Raw genomic sequence first — 13,393 nt, forward strand, 5'->3', positions numbered from 1 at the left:
GAGAATACAGTTTCACTATAACAAGACTCACAGGCAGAAAATCATTTAACCCAGCTTATTTATCCGGTCAAAGAAAAAAAGTTTACTGGACATTTATTATACACATACATAAATTGGTGAACATACAAGTATATCTCACAATCTAACACATTCCTAGACAATGTCACATATGCTATAACCACTATGGGGCAACAACGGAAAACACTAAGTCTGCTTGGCTTAGTGGTAAGGGCAGAGATGGGTATAAAGATTGAATTTAGAGACCACGTTAAGGTTGGGCAAATAGGGATTACTTATATTTAAAACCAGTTCGTAGAGGATATGTAATTTTCCAAATGGGGAAGGGTAGAAAGACTTTCAAGAGAGGAAGAAAGTAGCAAGCAAAAGCATAGATTCCTTATTTATAAAGAGTAACTGAAGATAGGAAATCATGGCAATGGAGGGGTTTTCAGGTATTCAAGGCACACCAAAGAGATATTTACAGTGCTGCAGGATATATGTGGCTTTGATCAAGTCGTGCAATCAGGCAGCAACATGGACTACCTACCAATTCATTAGGTTTTTGGTTTGGTTGTTTTGTTTTGTTTTTACATATGAGTGCAAGTATCTAAGTTAAGTTGCCCATGTTTCCTCTACTGGCAGCATGTTACTTATTATTAATCAAATCATTTCAAGTAAGATAAGATAAATCTAACAGACACTCTGGAAAGGAACTTCAATTCAAAAAGTAAATAATGTAAAAAAAAAAAATTGCCTGCAAACATCTTCTCCTGACTAAAAAAAATTATGGAAAATAAAATAATTCATTCTCATTGTTACCCCATTATTTACTTATTTATTCATTCCATAAATATTTGGTAAGCAGCCACCCTATCTCATAGACACAGTGCTATGTGCTAGAATTCTGCCTGCCCTGAAGGATCTTACTATTTAGGAGAATGGACAGAAATTTAAAAAATACCTAAATAATTGCTACAGGAGAATTATACATAAAGAAGCACAGTGTGCTATTAATGCATATAATGGGAGAAACTGAGTAAAGCATGGGAGTTTGTGAATCTTCCCTGAGGAAGTAATTTTATAAGGAGATCTGACAGTTAAAAAGAGCATAATCAGGGCAGGTAGAAGTATGGTGTGTATGTGTGTTAGTAGGAGAGGGTGTAGGTCTGAGAATGAGAGAAAAGTCCATATAAGTAAAGGGAGTTGAATACACAAAGGCTGAAAGCAGCTTAGCTGTGACTGAATTATGGCTATTAAGCTTTAATTTCACCAGCAACAGTGGGAAGATAAAGCTTACAGGCAGGGGCCACATCACACAGGAACTGCATAAGCATTTTGGACTTTATCCAAAGAGGATAGAAAGGTTAAGAAGGAAAATAATATAATGTAGGCATTTAGCCAATACATACTTGCACTTTCAACTGCTTTTCTTTTATGAGCCCTTCCCAATGCCTCCATGCAATGTTTTTTACATTTTAGGGACAACCCTTACTCACTATAAAGAGCCTTTGCACATTGTTAACTATTGACTTCTACTTAAAAACAACCAAATGTTTGACCTGCAATTTCACCTCTCTGAAAATACAAAATCACTATCACCCTAAAGCTGAACCTGTCAAAAAGCTCTGTAAAAATATATGTCAAGTCTTCAGTGCATGGCTCAATACTTGTTGCCTAGAGAGTCAAAGAAGGAAGGAACAACCCCCATAGGGCTAGATAGAACCTATTTGTTCTAGGTGCCAGGGCCCATGAAAAGTACTTTTATTTTTGGAAGCAAATGTGGCACTGAATGGTTTAAGAGGATTTAATTCAACATTCAATTACATATTCTGATTTTTAGCTAGAGAATTACCAGAAATGATTTCGAAGAGGCTTATATTTATTAAAACAAGCACTTTAATTTTTATCAGTTTCATTATGTAATACAATATTTTATAGTTAACCAGGTTCAAATTAGAGATCAGGGGAAACAACTGCATTGTTATTAAATGCAACTGTTTTCAGATATTGTTTTTATACTTCTAAACTTTAAATTAAACTCTATGTGACCAAAAAGGGACCTTTAAAACTGATTCAGTCTCATGCAAAATTGTTCACCAGGTTTAAGTCTGTCCTTTTTCTAAAGAAAGGTGTCCATTTTAAGAGTCAGTGAAAAATAATGCTAATGAAGATGTACATAGTTAAAGGTTTTTTAAAAAAGATTTTATTTTATTATATTCCAGTGTTTGGTCTTTAGAAACAAAAAGTAGCCCATTGCCAAAAGGCTTCTATTTCATGTCAAAAACTTATATAAATATCATTTGTTTTCCCTCTTTGAATCAAGGTCCTTGCTTCTTACAAATAAATGAAGTGAAGAAATAACCTTTATACATTCAATTCCCTTGAGCAAAGAGTATCAAAGAACCACAGAGTGAAATGGGTTTGTTACTTGGATTCTTCCCTAATTAAGGTTAAGACAAGCCTATAAAACTCATTATATTCACCATTTAAACCAAATTTAAATACTGCAACCCTCAGAGGTATAAAAGAACACTGCATCTGCTCAGCATCCTAATAAATAAATTCAGTTTTAATTTAAATGCATATGCAACAAGGGTATTTTTTTCTGCAAAGTTCATTACAACTGAGGTACTTAAAACAAAAAACTGCTACTAAGCAGTTTTATTTTTAATAATACTCTCTTGAAAATATCATATAGGGTTAATATCTTATGCTAACTGATCCCAGAAAATGGCTGCTAATTTATGCTTATATACATCTAAATTTAAACGGCAGCTTATTTATATTTATCCCTATATTTATTATATAATTGTGTGTATATATTTACATAGATTAAATCATAATTTATAGTAGCCTATTTCTTATTTCTACCCTTCCTTCTAATATTCTCTACAGTATTTGTTTTCTATTAATATACAGCTTTATTATAAGTACTATTGAATTCTTCTTGTTTTGGAGAAAAGTCTTGAATATATGTTTGATGTTTTATTTAAACGATTAAGAAAAAGCTTCAAAATATGCTTGTATAACTGCCAGATAATATAGGCATTTTTACCTTTTGATATATCAAGTAGGATTACTGAAGAGCATTAAGATTTTGAGTCAATGTATATTTTCAGATTACATGGTATTTAACCACCAAAGAATGTTTTTTTTTCCTCCCTAGACCAAGTGTAAATCGCATTGCCTTTTCAAATGCATACAAGTTCTATGATTAGATTTGGTACAAAAATCAAGTTCTCAATTTAAAAGCCAGCTGTAAATACAGACATACAAAATTGCATATCTATTATGTTTAACAGTCTTAGAAACAGCTTTCAGAAACTATCAAAGCTTTGAAAATTCCATTTAAACCAGAATATCTGCTTTGGCGCAACTGACATGCTATAATTCTCTTCTATTTCCCTTTTAGTATTCTCTATCTTACTCAGCTAAGAGAAGATCATAAATATAGAAAATATGGTATATTTTGCTACAAATGCAGTTTTACATGAAAGTCAAACAGAAAAAGAAATTAAAGAAAAAGATGGCACACCCTATCTTATTTTAATACTTATTTACCTGACTGATGTAGTTCTCGAAGGTGCAGTTTCTTTGAACCAATGATGGTTGTAAGCATTTTGGATGTTGATCTTCTTAGCCCTTTCTTGCCATCTGCCGCAATTAGTGACATGGAAGAAAAACTTACACTACTGTGCTCATTGTGTTAAAGAATACGGTATTTGATATAGGAATCTTATTTACTTTTCCACCATTTTAATGGAGTTACAAATACATCATTTATCTATATAACAATTTTTTTTTCAGGAAAACTTAAATTCAGGCTTGCTCTTCCTTACTATTCAGACCAACAAAAATGTGTGCATAGCTAAAAGTGATATGCTGTATTAGAAAATGTTGTATTTTATCACCTTTTAGGTAAACATGAATATATAATACCTGTGGACCTATCTTATTATGCCATAGAGGTTTCATTTAAATGCTTTCCTCTCAAATTTTTAATGATCTAAAATATAACTATTTTACTAATCCCTATCCCAGTCAATGTTTCCAACACATGCTTTCCCACACAAGTCATTCTATCTCATATTCAATGAGCTAAAAACAAACAAGTAGGCGGTAGTAGCTTGTATTTAAATAAACTATTATAAAATCACTTTCTAACCCAAAGCAGTAAAGCAATGCATAAATTATCTGTTTATTTTAAATATGAACTTTTCAACATAGAGCTTGCTGAATCATGTTATGCAGATAGTTTAGCCCAGGCACAGCGTTTAATGAGGATACGGGAAACAAACAACAAACAAACATAAAAATCACACCTTATATAATTAGATTTCATTCTAGTCATCTGCTTTGAACTTCCAGAGGAAAATGAAGAGTAGGCCCTGAAGATGGAAGTAGACTGAAAATGTAAATATTTCAGAATTTTGCATTGAGCCTGACCAGTTGTTCATCCTTCCTGAAAACAGCTAAAGAACAGGCTAAAATATGGCTACTTTTTTGCAGCTTGAAACTCATTATTGCCAAGCATTGTCCCTGGCTCTATTTTAACAGTACCATATTAATAAAGCCAAGGTCTTATGTTCTGGTGAGCTAGTCAGCATCTTGCTATGTCAAAATTTTGGATTTCTTTGCCTTTTTGCAAATGTTTGTCATTGCTGAGAACGGGAACTGTGTGCGAGTATAAGAATGAATAGTTAGTGTAGGTTCATTAACAAGACGAAAAGGTGAATTTCATGTCCTATGAAGAGTGGTTCAGGAGCAAAATTCTCATACTTGAAAAATCTTTATAAATACTCATAAAAAGAATGATAGTTCCATGGCATTGCAAAATATTAATTATTAATTAAAAGAAAGACTTCTGATTGTAAGAAAAGGACATTTTCTTTGGTTGAGAAATAATATAGATTTTATTTTTAAAAATAGATATTTTAGATGGCATTATTTCTTGCATATTTAAAACTCCCTTTAACTCTGCCAAATACACAATAAGAACTGATTATGTTTTTCAAAATTTGTTACATACTTATAATAACATGATAGTTATTACCTGAAAGAAGATACCAATTTTGATTTTACCTTTTGCTTTGAAAAAACAGGACTTGCTGAATTTTTCAGTCATCGTCTAATGCTATCAATAAGAAAGTAATGCTGCTGATTTTAAAAGCTGTTGCATTAATGTATTAATTTATTTTTTATTCAATTTTTAGTAATAAATATATAATCGTTAAGATGTAAGGCTTCTAGACTACAGCACACAGAGGTCACAATGAATTACTGACATTGTTAATATTCCAGGTCAATGCCCAACAGTTAAATAAACATATCTATCTCTTCCTAATCAACACACCCTATTTCCAAAACAATTTACACACAAGTAAAGCAAGTCAAGCCACAGATTAAAGATGTATTACCTACAATAGCAATGAATGAAGATAGGTATTAAAAGTCTTTTATTTACTTTACATAATATAACATACTGATTGACACATAATTGACACTTAATACTTATTTGCCTAAAGTGAGTATATAAAACAGAGAAAATAAATTTAAGGTGTAAAATCTGGTAGGTCAGGCACCTTTACAGAAGCCCTGAGTTACTGCATACCAGCAGTAGCAAAGACCAATGGGATGACAAAGGAGGGAAAGCTCCCAAGAATTCTAATGAGAATAAAAGGTCTAACGGTTCATTCCCATTACTTGCTACATTTTGCCTTGTTTTGGAGAGTTCACATAGTGTAAGGCAATTTGTGCAAAGTCTGCTTTTTATGCCTTGTTGTTTTCTATTATAAATCTTAACCTTATGACTGTGATAAAGTACACAGTAAATCAGTTTTAGGGACTTTTTCAAGCCAACTATGGATGCCTTGGGGTCTAAATGTTAAACATCATCAATTATATATTTTTTTCCAAAAAGAAATGAAAAAACGAGTTTACAGTAAAGCTGGGTTGAAAGGTGTTTATGAATATAAGCATCAAGTTTGCTATAATAAAAACATCTTGCAAAGAATGTATTTCAAGCTATGTCAACAAAACACATCTAACAACGATTAAGGAAGTATCTCCAAAATATTATATAATCTTTTAGATTATATACATCTTCAATCCAACTCCAAAGGCACACTTTTTTCTGTGCTCTTGAAATCTTAGGAGATATAATAGATGAGGAATTTTAGTTAGAGTAAAAGAAAACAACCCTAGCTAGTTTAAGGAAAAAAAGGGAAACAACTATAGTGTCTCCAAAGCATATTATGCACTCAATGGCTAGAATGTATAATCTTCAGTAGACTAGAACCTGGAAATGAGAACTTCTCCCATCAGTGATTAACGGTGAATGTTCTCTTTCTCTGCTCTCTGTTTCAGTGTTTTAGTTTCATTCTGCTTTGTGCACACTCTCTCTGACATTCTAACCACAAGAGCAAAGACTGGTACCCAAGGGGTCAAGAAATTAACTCATACAGAAACTGAACCGCTTGGTCACAATTTCAGATCCTCATGAGAAGGGATTCTGATTGTCCCAGCTTGTGTTCAATGCTTACTCACCTGGCCTGTGGCTGGTATCACATTGCAAGAACAGTTGAGGAAAACATTCAGTCACCTGCCCATTCAGTTAGCAAATATTTAATGAATACCTAACTTATTTAAGGCACTGTTCTAGATACTGACTATGCAGAAAATGAATGAGATAAGCAGGCTAACTGGGCAAGCTGCTTTCATCAATCAGAGAATTTAAAGCAGTTTCATAAAACACTCCTACCTTGTTTGTTAGAGATGAAAATAAGGATGGAAAATCTTTTAAAAACAAAAGTAATTTCTTAAGGTCCTAAAGACAGATATAAATTCCAGAATGAAATTTAAGGTCACTATCCATTGTGTTTCTATAAATATATTACAGGTTTGGTACATTTTTGGAGGAAGGGAAATTGTGACACTTCTATAAGAAATTTCTCAATGTATGTAATCTAGAATAAGTTAATTAAAGTTTATTACTCACTTGTAAAATTTTAAATGTATAGGAAATGATAGCATAATGCAAAGTAACCAGATTCTTTACATCAATGCAGCTCTTTATAACTTGTCCATACTGGACAGATTATATATTTTGGAGGGAAGCTGCTAAGAGCACAAATGAACCATAATGTGCTTATCAGGAGGAATGAAATTTTACATTTAATGGACAGCTTTTCTAAGGTATAATTTGAACTAATGCATCATCCAATAGTGTGGTATTATGAAGATTTCAGCAAATAGTTCTACCTTTCAGGGCTCAGTAAGAAAAGTAGTTATAATACTGAGCTCACTAAGAAACAGAGAATGGGACAAGAGAATTCTGTCTTTGCCCTACCTCTTGGACTTACTTTTCTCAATTTACCTTAACTATTTTATCTAATCCCTAAATTTTAAATTGTTACTTGGATGCTGATGTCTTCCTAATCTCTATCTTTAGTAGAAGGCTCTCTACCTCCCAAACTTAATATTTTATTCCATACCCAAACTTTCTCTTCATCCACACTAGAGTGGAGGTTCCAAGAGGGCAGGCACTACAAGCGATTTATTTATATGTATATGCCTAGTGTCTAAAACAGAATGCACTCAGTACCCAAGCATTAACTCTGACTCCATGCATTAACATTAACTCCTTCCAAGCCTCAGCTTATATTATTCCCAGTGGAATGTCCTTCTCTTTCACCAACCTACCTGGTGATCCCTATTCATTTTTGCAAGATTCAATTCAGCCACTCTTCGATGACACCTTTCCTGAATCCTCCAGAATTAGCCATTTCTTTCTTGCCATCCCTGCATGTCTGCCATCACACATCATACCATCATTCAGATTTTGTGTTCTTATTTCTTTCTTATTTAACTATGAAATTTTATGGTATTACATACCATACACACACACATATACATACACACATGCATACATATACATGTTACTTACATATCACACATCTGTAGCCCTCTACCAGACTACAAGTTTGTTGAAATGAAATCCAATACATTACTTGCTATTGTATCCTTAGGCTTAGACAAAATTGTTGAATTAATGTATATATGACACAATCAGAAATGATAATTTACTAAAGGAATAAAAGCTATTATCAGTAAGAAAAATAAACCTAGCATAGTTATCTTTTAATACAAATATGAGAATAGAGATATGAACATAGGAATTAGTACAAAGTTAATATGAACATTTACATATGCTACTTAGGAACCAACTATGTTAAAGAAACAACTTATTTCTCATTTCAAATAGAAACCTTAAACCTCTTTATTTTACTGTTTACCAAATGTCTTTATTTTTACTTCAAAATTGTTACTAAAGGAATAGAATATTCAACAGTATAGACCATGTTCTCAAACATCTGTATGCTGTTTTCATACTTGTAAAGGTTAAACATTGACTAAAGTTTACTTTTGCTCATTCTATTGATACCTTATAAGAGCTAAACACTATAAAATATGTAATAATGAAGACATTTTTTCTGTTACTCGTATTAAAGACTGTAACAATACTTGTGAACCTTTTTCGTAAGAAATCAGCAAAATCTAGTTCTGCGTATAGTACAAAGCAAAGCAAATACAAGAAGAAAAAACAAAGAAAACATCAAATCTGGGGATCACATTTTAAAATTTTCTCAAATTATTCAGATCTGATAAACTAACCTTTTTTTTTTTTTTAATCTCTGCATCATTATGCAGCTCTCATGGTTAGTTTTACTTTTCTATGATATCATGAGTTTCTTGGCATTTCTAACAAAATCTACAAATCAGTTCATATTTTATCAAGGTTTGATTGTGATATTTAAAAATGAACACCATCTGAAAATAGCCAAGACAGGTTAGAGGGGTGCAAGCAAATTTTAGCAACTAAGATTCAGATTAATTACTTTGAAATTGCTTTCTCCAGTATAGCTTGTATGTGTTCCCTTCTTGGGACAAAAGTCAAAAAAGTTTTAAGTTCTTTCAGTCCCTCTCAGTCTAGTATTCTATCTACTTTTGACAAACAAAGATGTCATAATTAAAAATCATAATTGTTCAAAAGTTTCAACACATAACTCATAGAATCAGAGCAGTGTCAACTGAGCAGAATAAGAAAACACCTTCATTCCCTGTACCAATTCTACTATGAGACTTATTTTAAAAACTGATGTCATCAGCTTCATAGTGTTATTAAATTTTGAGGTGGTTTCTTTTCTGATGTAGTTACCAATTCTAGAAACATTAATTATATTCAAATTATTTACAATAACAATTTTTAACTACACATCATAAGAATAGAATTATTAAAATTGTCACAGTTCCCTTAATAAATCATGGTCCACTGAATAGATTAGTTTATCAGTATTATATACATTTTGTTTTTTACTTATACAATGAAGTGCTCCTGAGAAATATGTAAATAAATTACCGAAAACAAGAATATATGTATTCTAGGGATGCTACTATTTAAATATATCTTCTTAATTCTTGTTTAAAAACAGATTCTTAATTGTGCAAGAGACCACATCCTCATCTCCCTTTCAAGTTCAGAGTTTTCCACCCGTTAGGTTAAAGCAAAACTTAAGAAGCCATAGTCGCTAACACTAATAACCTGTTTAACAGAGTAAGGATAAATGAGAGACAAAGCAGTTTGCAAAAGTTTGCAAAGGTACTGGTTATCTCTGGTAACTTCATATATACATATATGTATTTATGTGTATGCATGTATCAATCTATAAAAGTACTAGTAATTTCCTCTGTGTCTAAATAATTTATAGATTTTCAAAAACATACATCATTTTTTACAGGTAACAGTGTTAGTCTCATTATGATAACATGAAATAGTCTAAAAAGTCCAAAATGACAGAAAAGGGGCAGCAAAGGAGATTACCAGCTAAAGTCACCAATTCTTATCTGATTGGTCCTCTGACCCTGTGGTCCCCATTCTAATACCTTTCTTCTTGCTAGCAATTCAGAAAAAGACTTGCTAGATGTTGTGTACTACATTCGGACAGTATCTTCTATCAATCTCAGGCCAACTCTAACTGCTCTAAATCCAGAATGTCAGTCCTGATGGCGTTGTCCCTCTTGTTCTTTTTTTAGGTGTGCCTCAGTATCTCTTCTGCCTACAGTCATGGTCCCTGCCTGGCAGAAGAGCACAGCCACCACATACAAGCGAGTAGGTCTGTCTGTATGCTTCACGACACCATATCCACTCACAAAAAAAGAAGAGAAGGAAAGAACTTTACCCGCAGGAAGGAGAGGTCTCGGTTATGCTCGATGCTGGTTATCTCCAGGTTGCCCATGACTACCTCACAGTTCTCATAGTATTTGCGCAGGGCTCGGTACTGCTGTTCCAGGTCGGAGAGAGAGCTCAGTTTATTCTCTGTTCCTGCACACACTGCAACGGCAAGAAGATACACAGAAAGTTATATAACCTTTTTATGACATGCACAATGATAATATCTCCCTCAAAACACTCTACTCCACTCCACTCTGAATTAAAATATTTCAATTGGCGTCAACAGCCACACATCCACACACTGATAAATATCTTTATTTTTATATTCCCTGCCTCGTTAAATAAGACAAAAAAAAAAAAAAAAAAAAGAAAGCAAAACACAAACACAATAGCATGTACTCTAACCACAAAGAATAAGAAGGAACAGGTTCCACAGGAACACACAGCAATTAGATTAACTCAAAATAATCACATTAGTTGTGTGCATATGAAGCAGGTAAATGAATTTAATTACATTTATACATGATTTTCTTTAGGACTAATAATTACTCTATTTTCTAATATAGTAATTCCACATATGTAAATAAATCAAAATCAAAGATGATGAAAGTAATTGAATAATATTATAAAGTAACTGAATAATTTTTAAAAACATTTATTTTCTATTGCAATATAAGCAACTCTAATCTGGTCAATTTTCTACATAATTAAAGCTTTTGCCTTTAGGACTTCAAAAACGTTCTCCTTTTTAAAACAAATTTTAAAAAATTTAGATAGAAATTTGTAAAACTATACTACAAACAGGATATGTAACAAAATATAAACTTTTATTGACATCAACTGGGTCATCATTCTATATATTAATTACTATACTGAGTATAGTAGACTGATAATAAATGACCTCAGGTTATCTCTGTGGGGATTTTGAGTCTGCTCACGTGAGACCATGTGAATGAATACGCATGCATGTTTTTTATTTTCTGTGAGTTCTGATACCTTTTCTGTCTTCCAGAAGTAAAATTTTTAGCTATTATTTCTCAATGTTTGTATATCTAACTGTAAAAAATCCTTACCACTTAATGCACCAATTTTAATATTTAGACTAAAAAACTGTATTATGAAGCTTGTAATAATAGCATGTAAAGCTAAAGAATGTAGATTACGAATGAATCTTAGAGTAAGTTGCATTATACACTGAATATAGTCAAGATACAAAGTATAAACTTCAAAGACACTGGGAACACAGGTGGAGGTTAGTAATAAATTCACATATGTAAATGCATGCCATATACACAGAAATGAGAAAGTAATGATGTCACATGTGGTGTTCAAGGAAATGTGTTTCAGTACAAAGGGAAAGAAGAGGTTTCTGTACAAAGGGGAAAAAATCTTTATTTAAAACATTGAATACCCTGTCTCTGCTTACTTTTCTTCTTCACGCCTTGCTCTAACCTGTTGCCTGCAATGCAGATGTGATGGCTAAAACTTGAATCGCGGGCTTGGACTATCAGTATGAGGAACACACCTTAGGAATGGCAGAGAAATGAGCTAAAAGGAACCAGGGTCCCTGTGAACTATATGGAGAAAATTCACTATGTCAGTATGGAACACAGAACCATAGGCACCTTTTATCTACGATGAAAAAATTCTATCTGTTTAAGCCACTGTTATTTGGGGCTTTTCTGTTATTTACAGCAAAACCTACTCCTGATTACTACACAATAAACACTGTAAGAGGTAAAAGAGTGAATGTGCTGTGATGAAAGAGGTAACAGATATAGGGCAATCATTTGTGAAAGACAACAGTGAATGGAGGGTAAATTGTGTAAAGTATCAGAAAACATGTATAATTGATACAACATATAAATGTGATTTTCTATTGGCCTACGTAATTGCAAGCTCTTACCGTTAAAAGTGAAATGTTCTCAGTGATAAGGAAAAAAAAACTCTTCGCATCTATTTATTCACCTATATTATCCACAATACAGATTAATGTTGTTACCAATGACTTGGTAAGTTAGAATACAAGACCCATTTATCTGAAAAGTAGCTTATGTTACTATATCACCCATCTCTGAATTCTTGAATATTAAAGTTGATCATTTTACTATATAACTACATTTTAAAGCATTTCTATGTGTTAATCTAATCTTATAAATGAAGAAACTGACATATAGACTTTAAAGTAGCTAGCATAATAGCATTTTAGATACATGACTCAGAATTCCTACATATGCACCCCCAATCCTAAACATAATATATCTCTACTACACCAGGCCACTGAAAATTTTTCAGAATTTAATTAAACATATACATTCTCAGAGAGAAAATTAATGTATAGTTTGACACAGCACATTTCGAAGGAAGATAATGTGAAAGATTTTAACAGTTGGAGCAACAGATGTTTCTCCCAAAAGGTGCTCATGCTTTGGCAGAGGTCAGAATATATTAGATATTTTTAAAACCTTTGGATGCATGCATTTATATACTGATTTTTTTTTAATCATCATTTTATTGAGATATATTCACATACCACGCAGTCATACAAAACAAATCATACTTTCGATTCTTTACAGTACCATTACATAGTTGTACATTCATCGCCTAAATCAATCCCTGACACCTTCATTAGCACACACACAAAAATAACAAGAATAATAATTAGAGTGAAAAAGAGCAATTGAAGTAAAAAAGAACACTGGGTACCTTTGTCTGTTTGTTTCCTTCCCCTATTTTTCTACTCATCCATCCATAAACTAGACAAAGTGGAGTGTGGTCCTTATGGCTTTCCCAATCCCATTGTCACCCCTCATAAGCTACATTTTTATACAACTGTCTTCGAGATTCATGGGTTCTGGGTTGCAGTTTGATAGTTTCAGGTATCCACCACCAGCTACCCCAATTCTTTAGAACCTAAAAAGGGTTGTCTAAAGTGTGCGTAAGAGTGCCCTCCAGAGTGACCTCTCGGCTCGTTTTGGAATCTCTCTGCCACTGAAGCTTATTTCATTTCCTTTCACATCCCCCTTTTGGTCAAGAAGATGTTCTCCGTCCCACGATGCCGGGTCTACATTCCTCCCCGGGAGTCATATTCTACGTTGCCAGGGAGATTCACTCCCCTGGGTGTCTGATCCCACGTAGGGGGGAGGGCAGTGATTTCACCTT

General features: G+C 33.0%; 1 protein-coding gene across 3 annotated transcripts in view; it reads right to left on the reverse strand.

Annotated features, from left to right (window-relative positions):
* The window catches only part of ERBB4 (erb-b2 receptor tyrosine kinase 4), a 1,164,817-nt gene that overhangs the window by 723,740 nt on the left and 427,684 nt on the right, over positions 1–13,393 (reverse strand). For all 3 annotated transcript variants that reach the window (XM_037849192.1, XM_037849193.1, XM_037849194.1), the window contains exon 2: positions 10,239–10,390. In XM_037849192.1, the coding sequence (XP_037705120.1) occupies positions 10,239–10,390 (152 nt within the window). The remainder of the gene's footprint in view (positions 1–10,238; positions 10,391–13,393) is intronic.

The sequence above is a fragment of the Choloepus didactylus genome, chromosome 9 (genome assembly GCF_015220235.1).
Source record: "Choloepus didactylus isolate mChoDid1 chromosome 9, mChoDid1.pri, whole genome shotgun sequence".
Taxonomy (NCBI): Eukaryota; Metazoa; Chordata; class Mammalia; order Pilosa; family Megalonychidae; genus Choloepus; species Choloepus didactylus.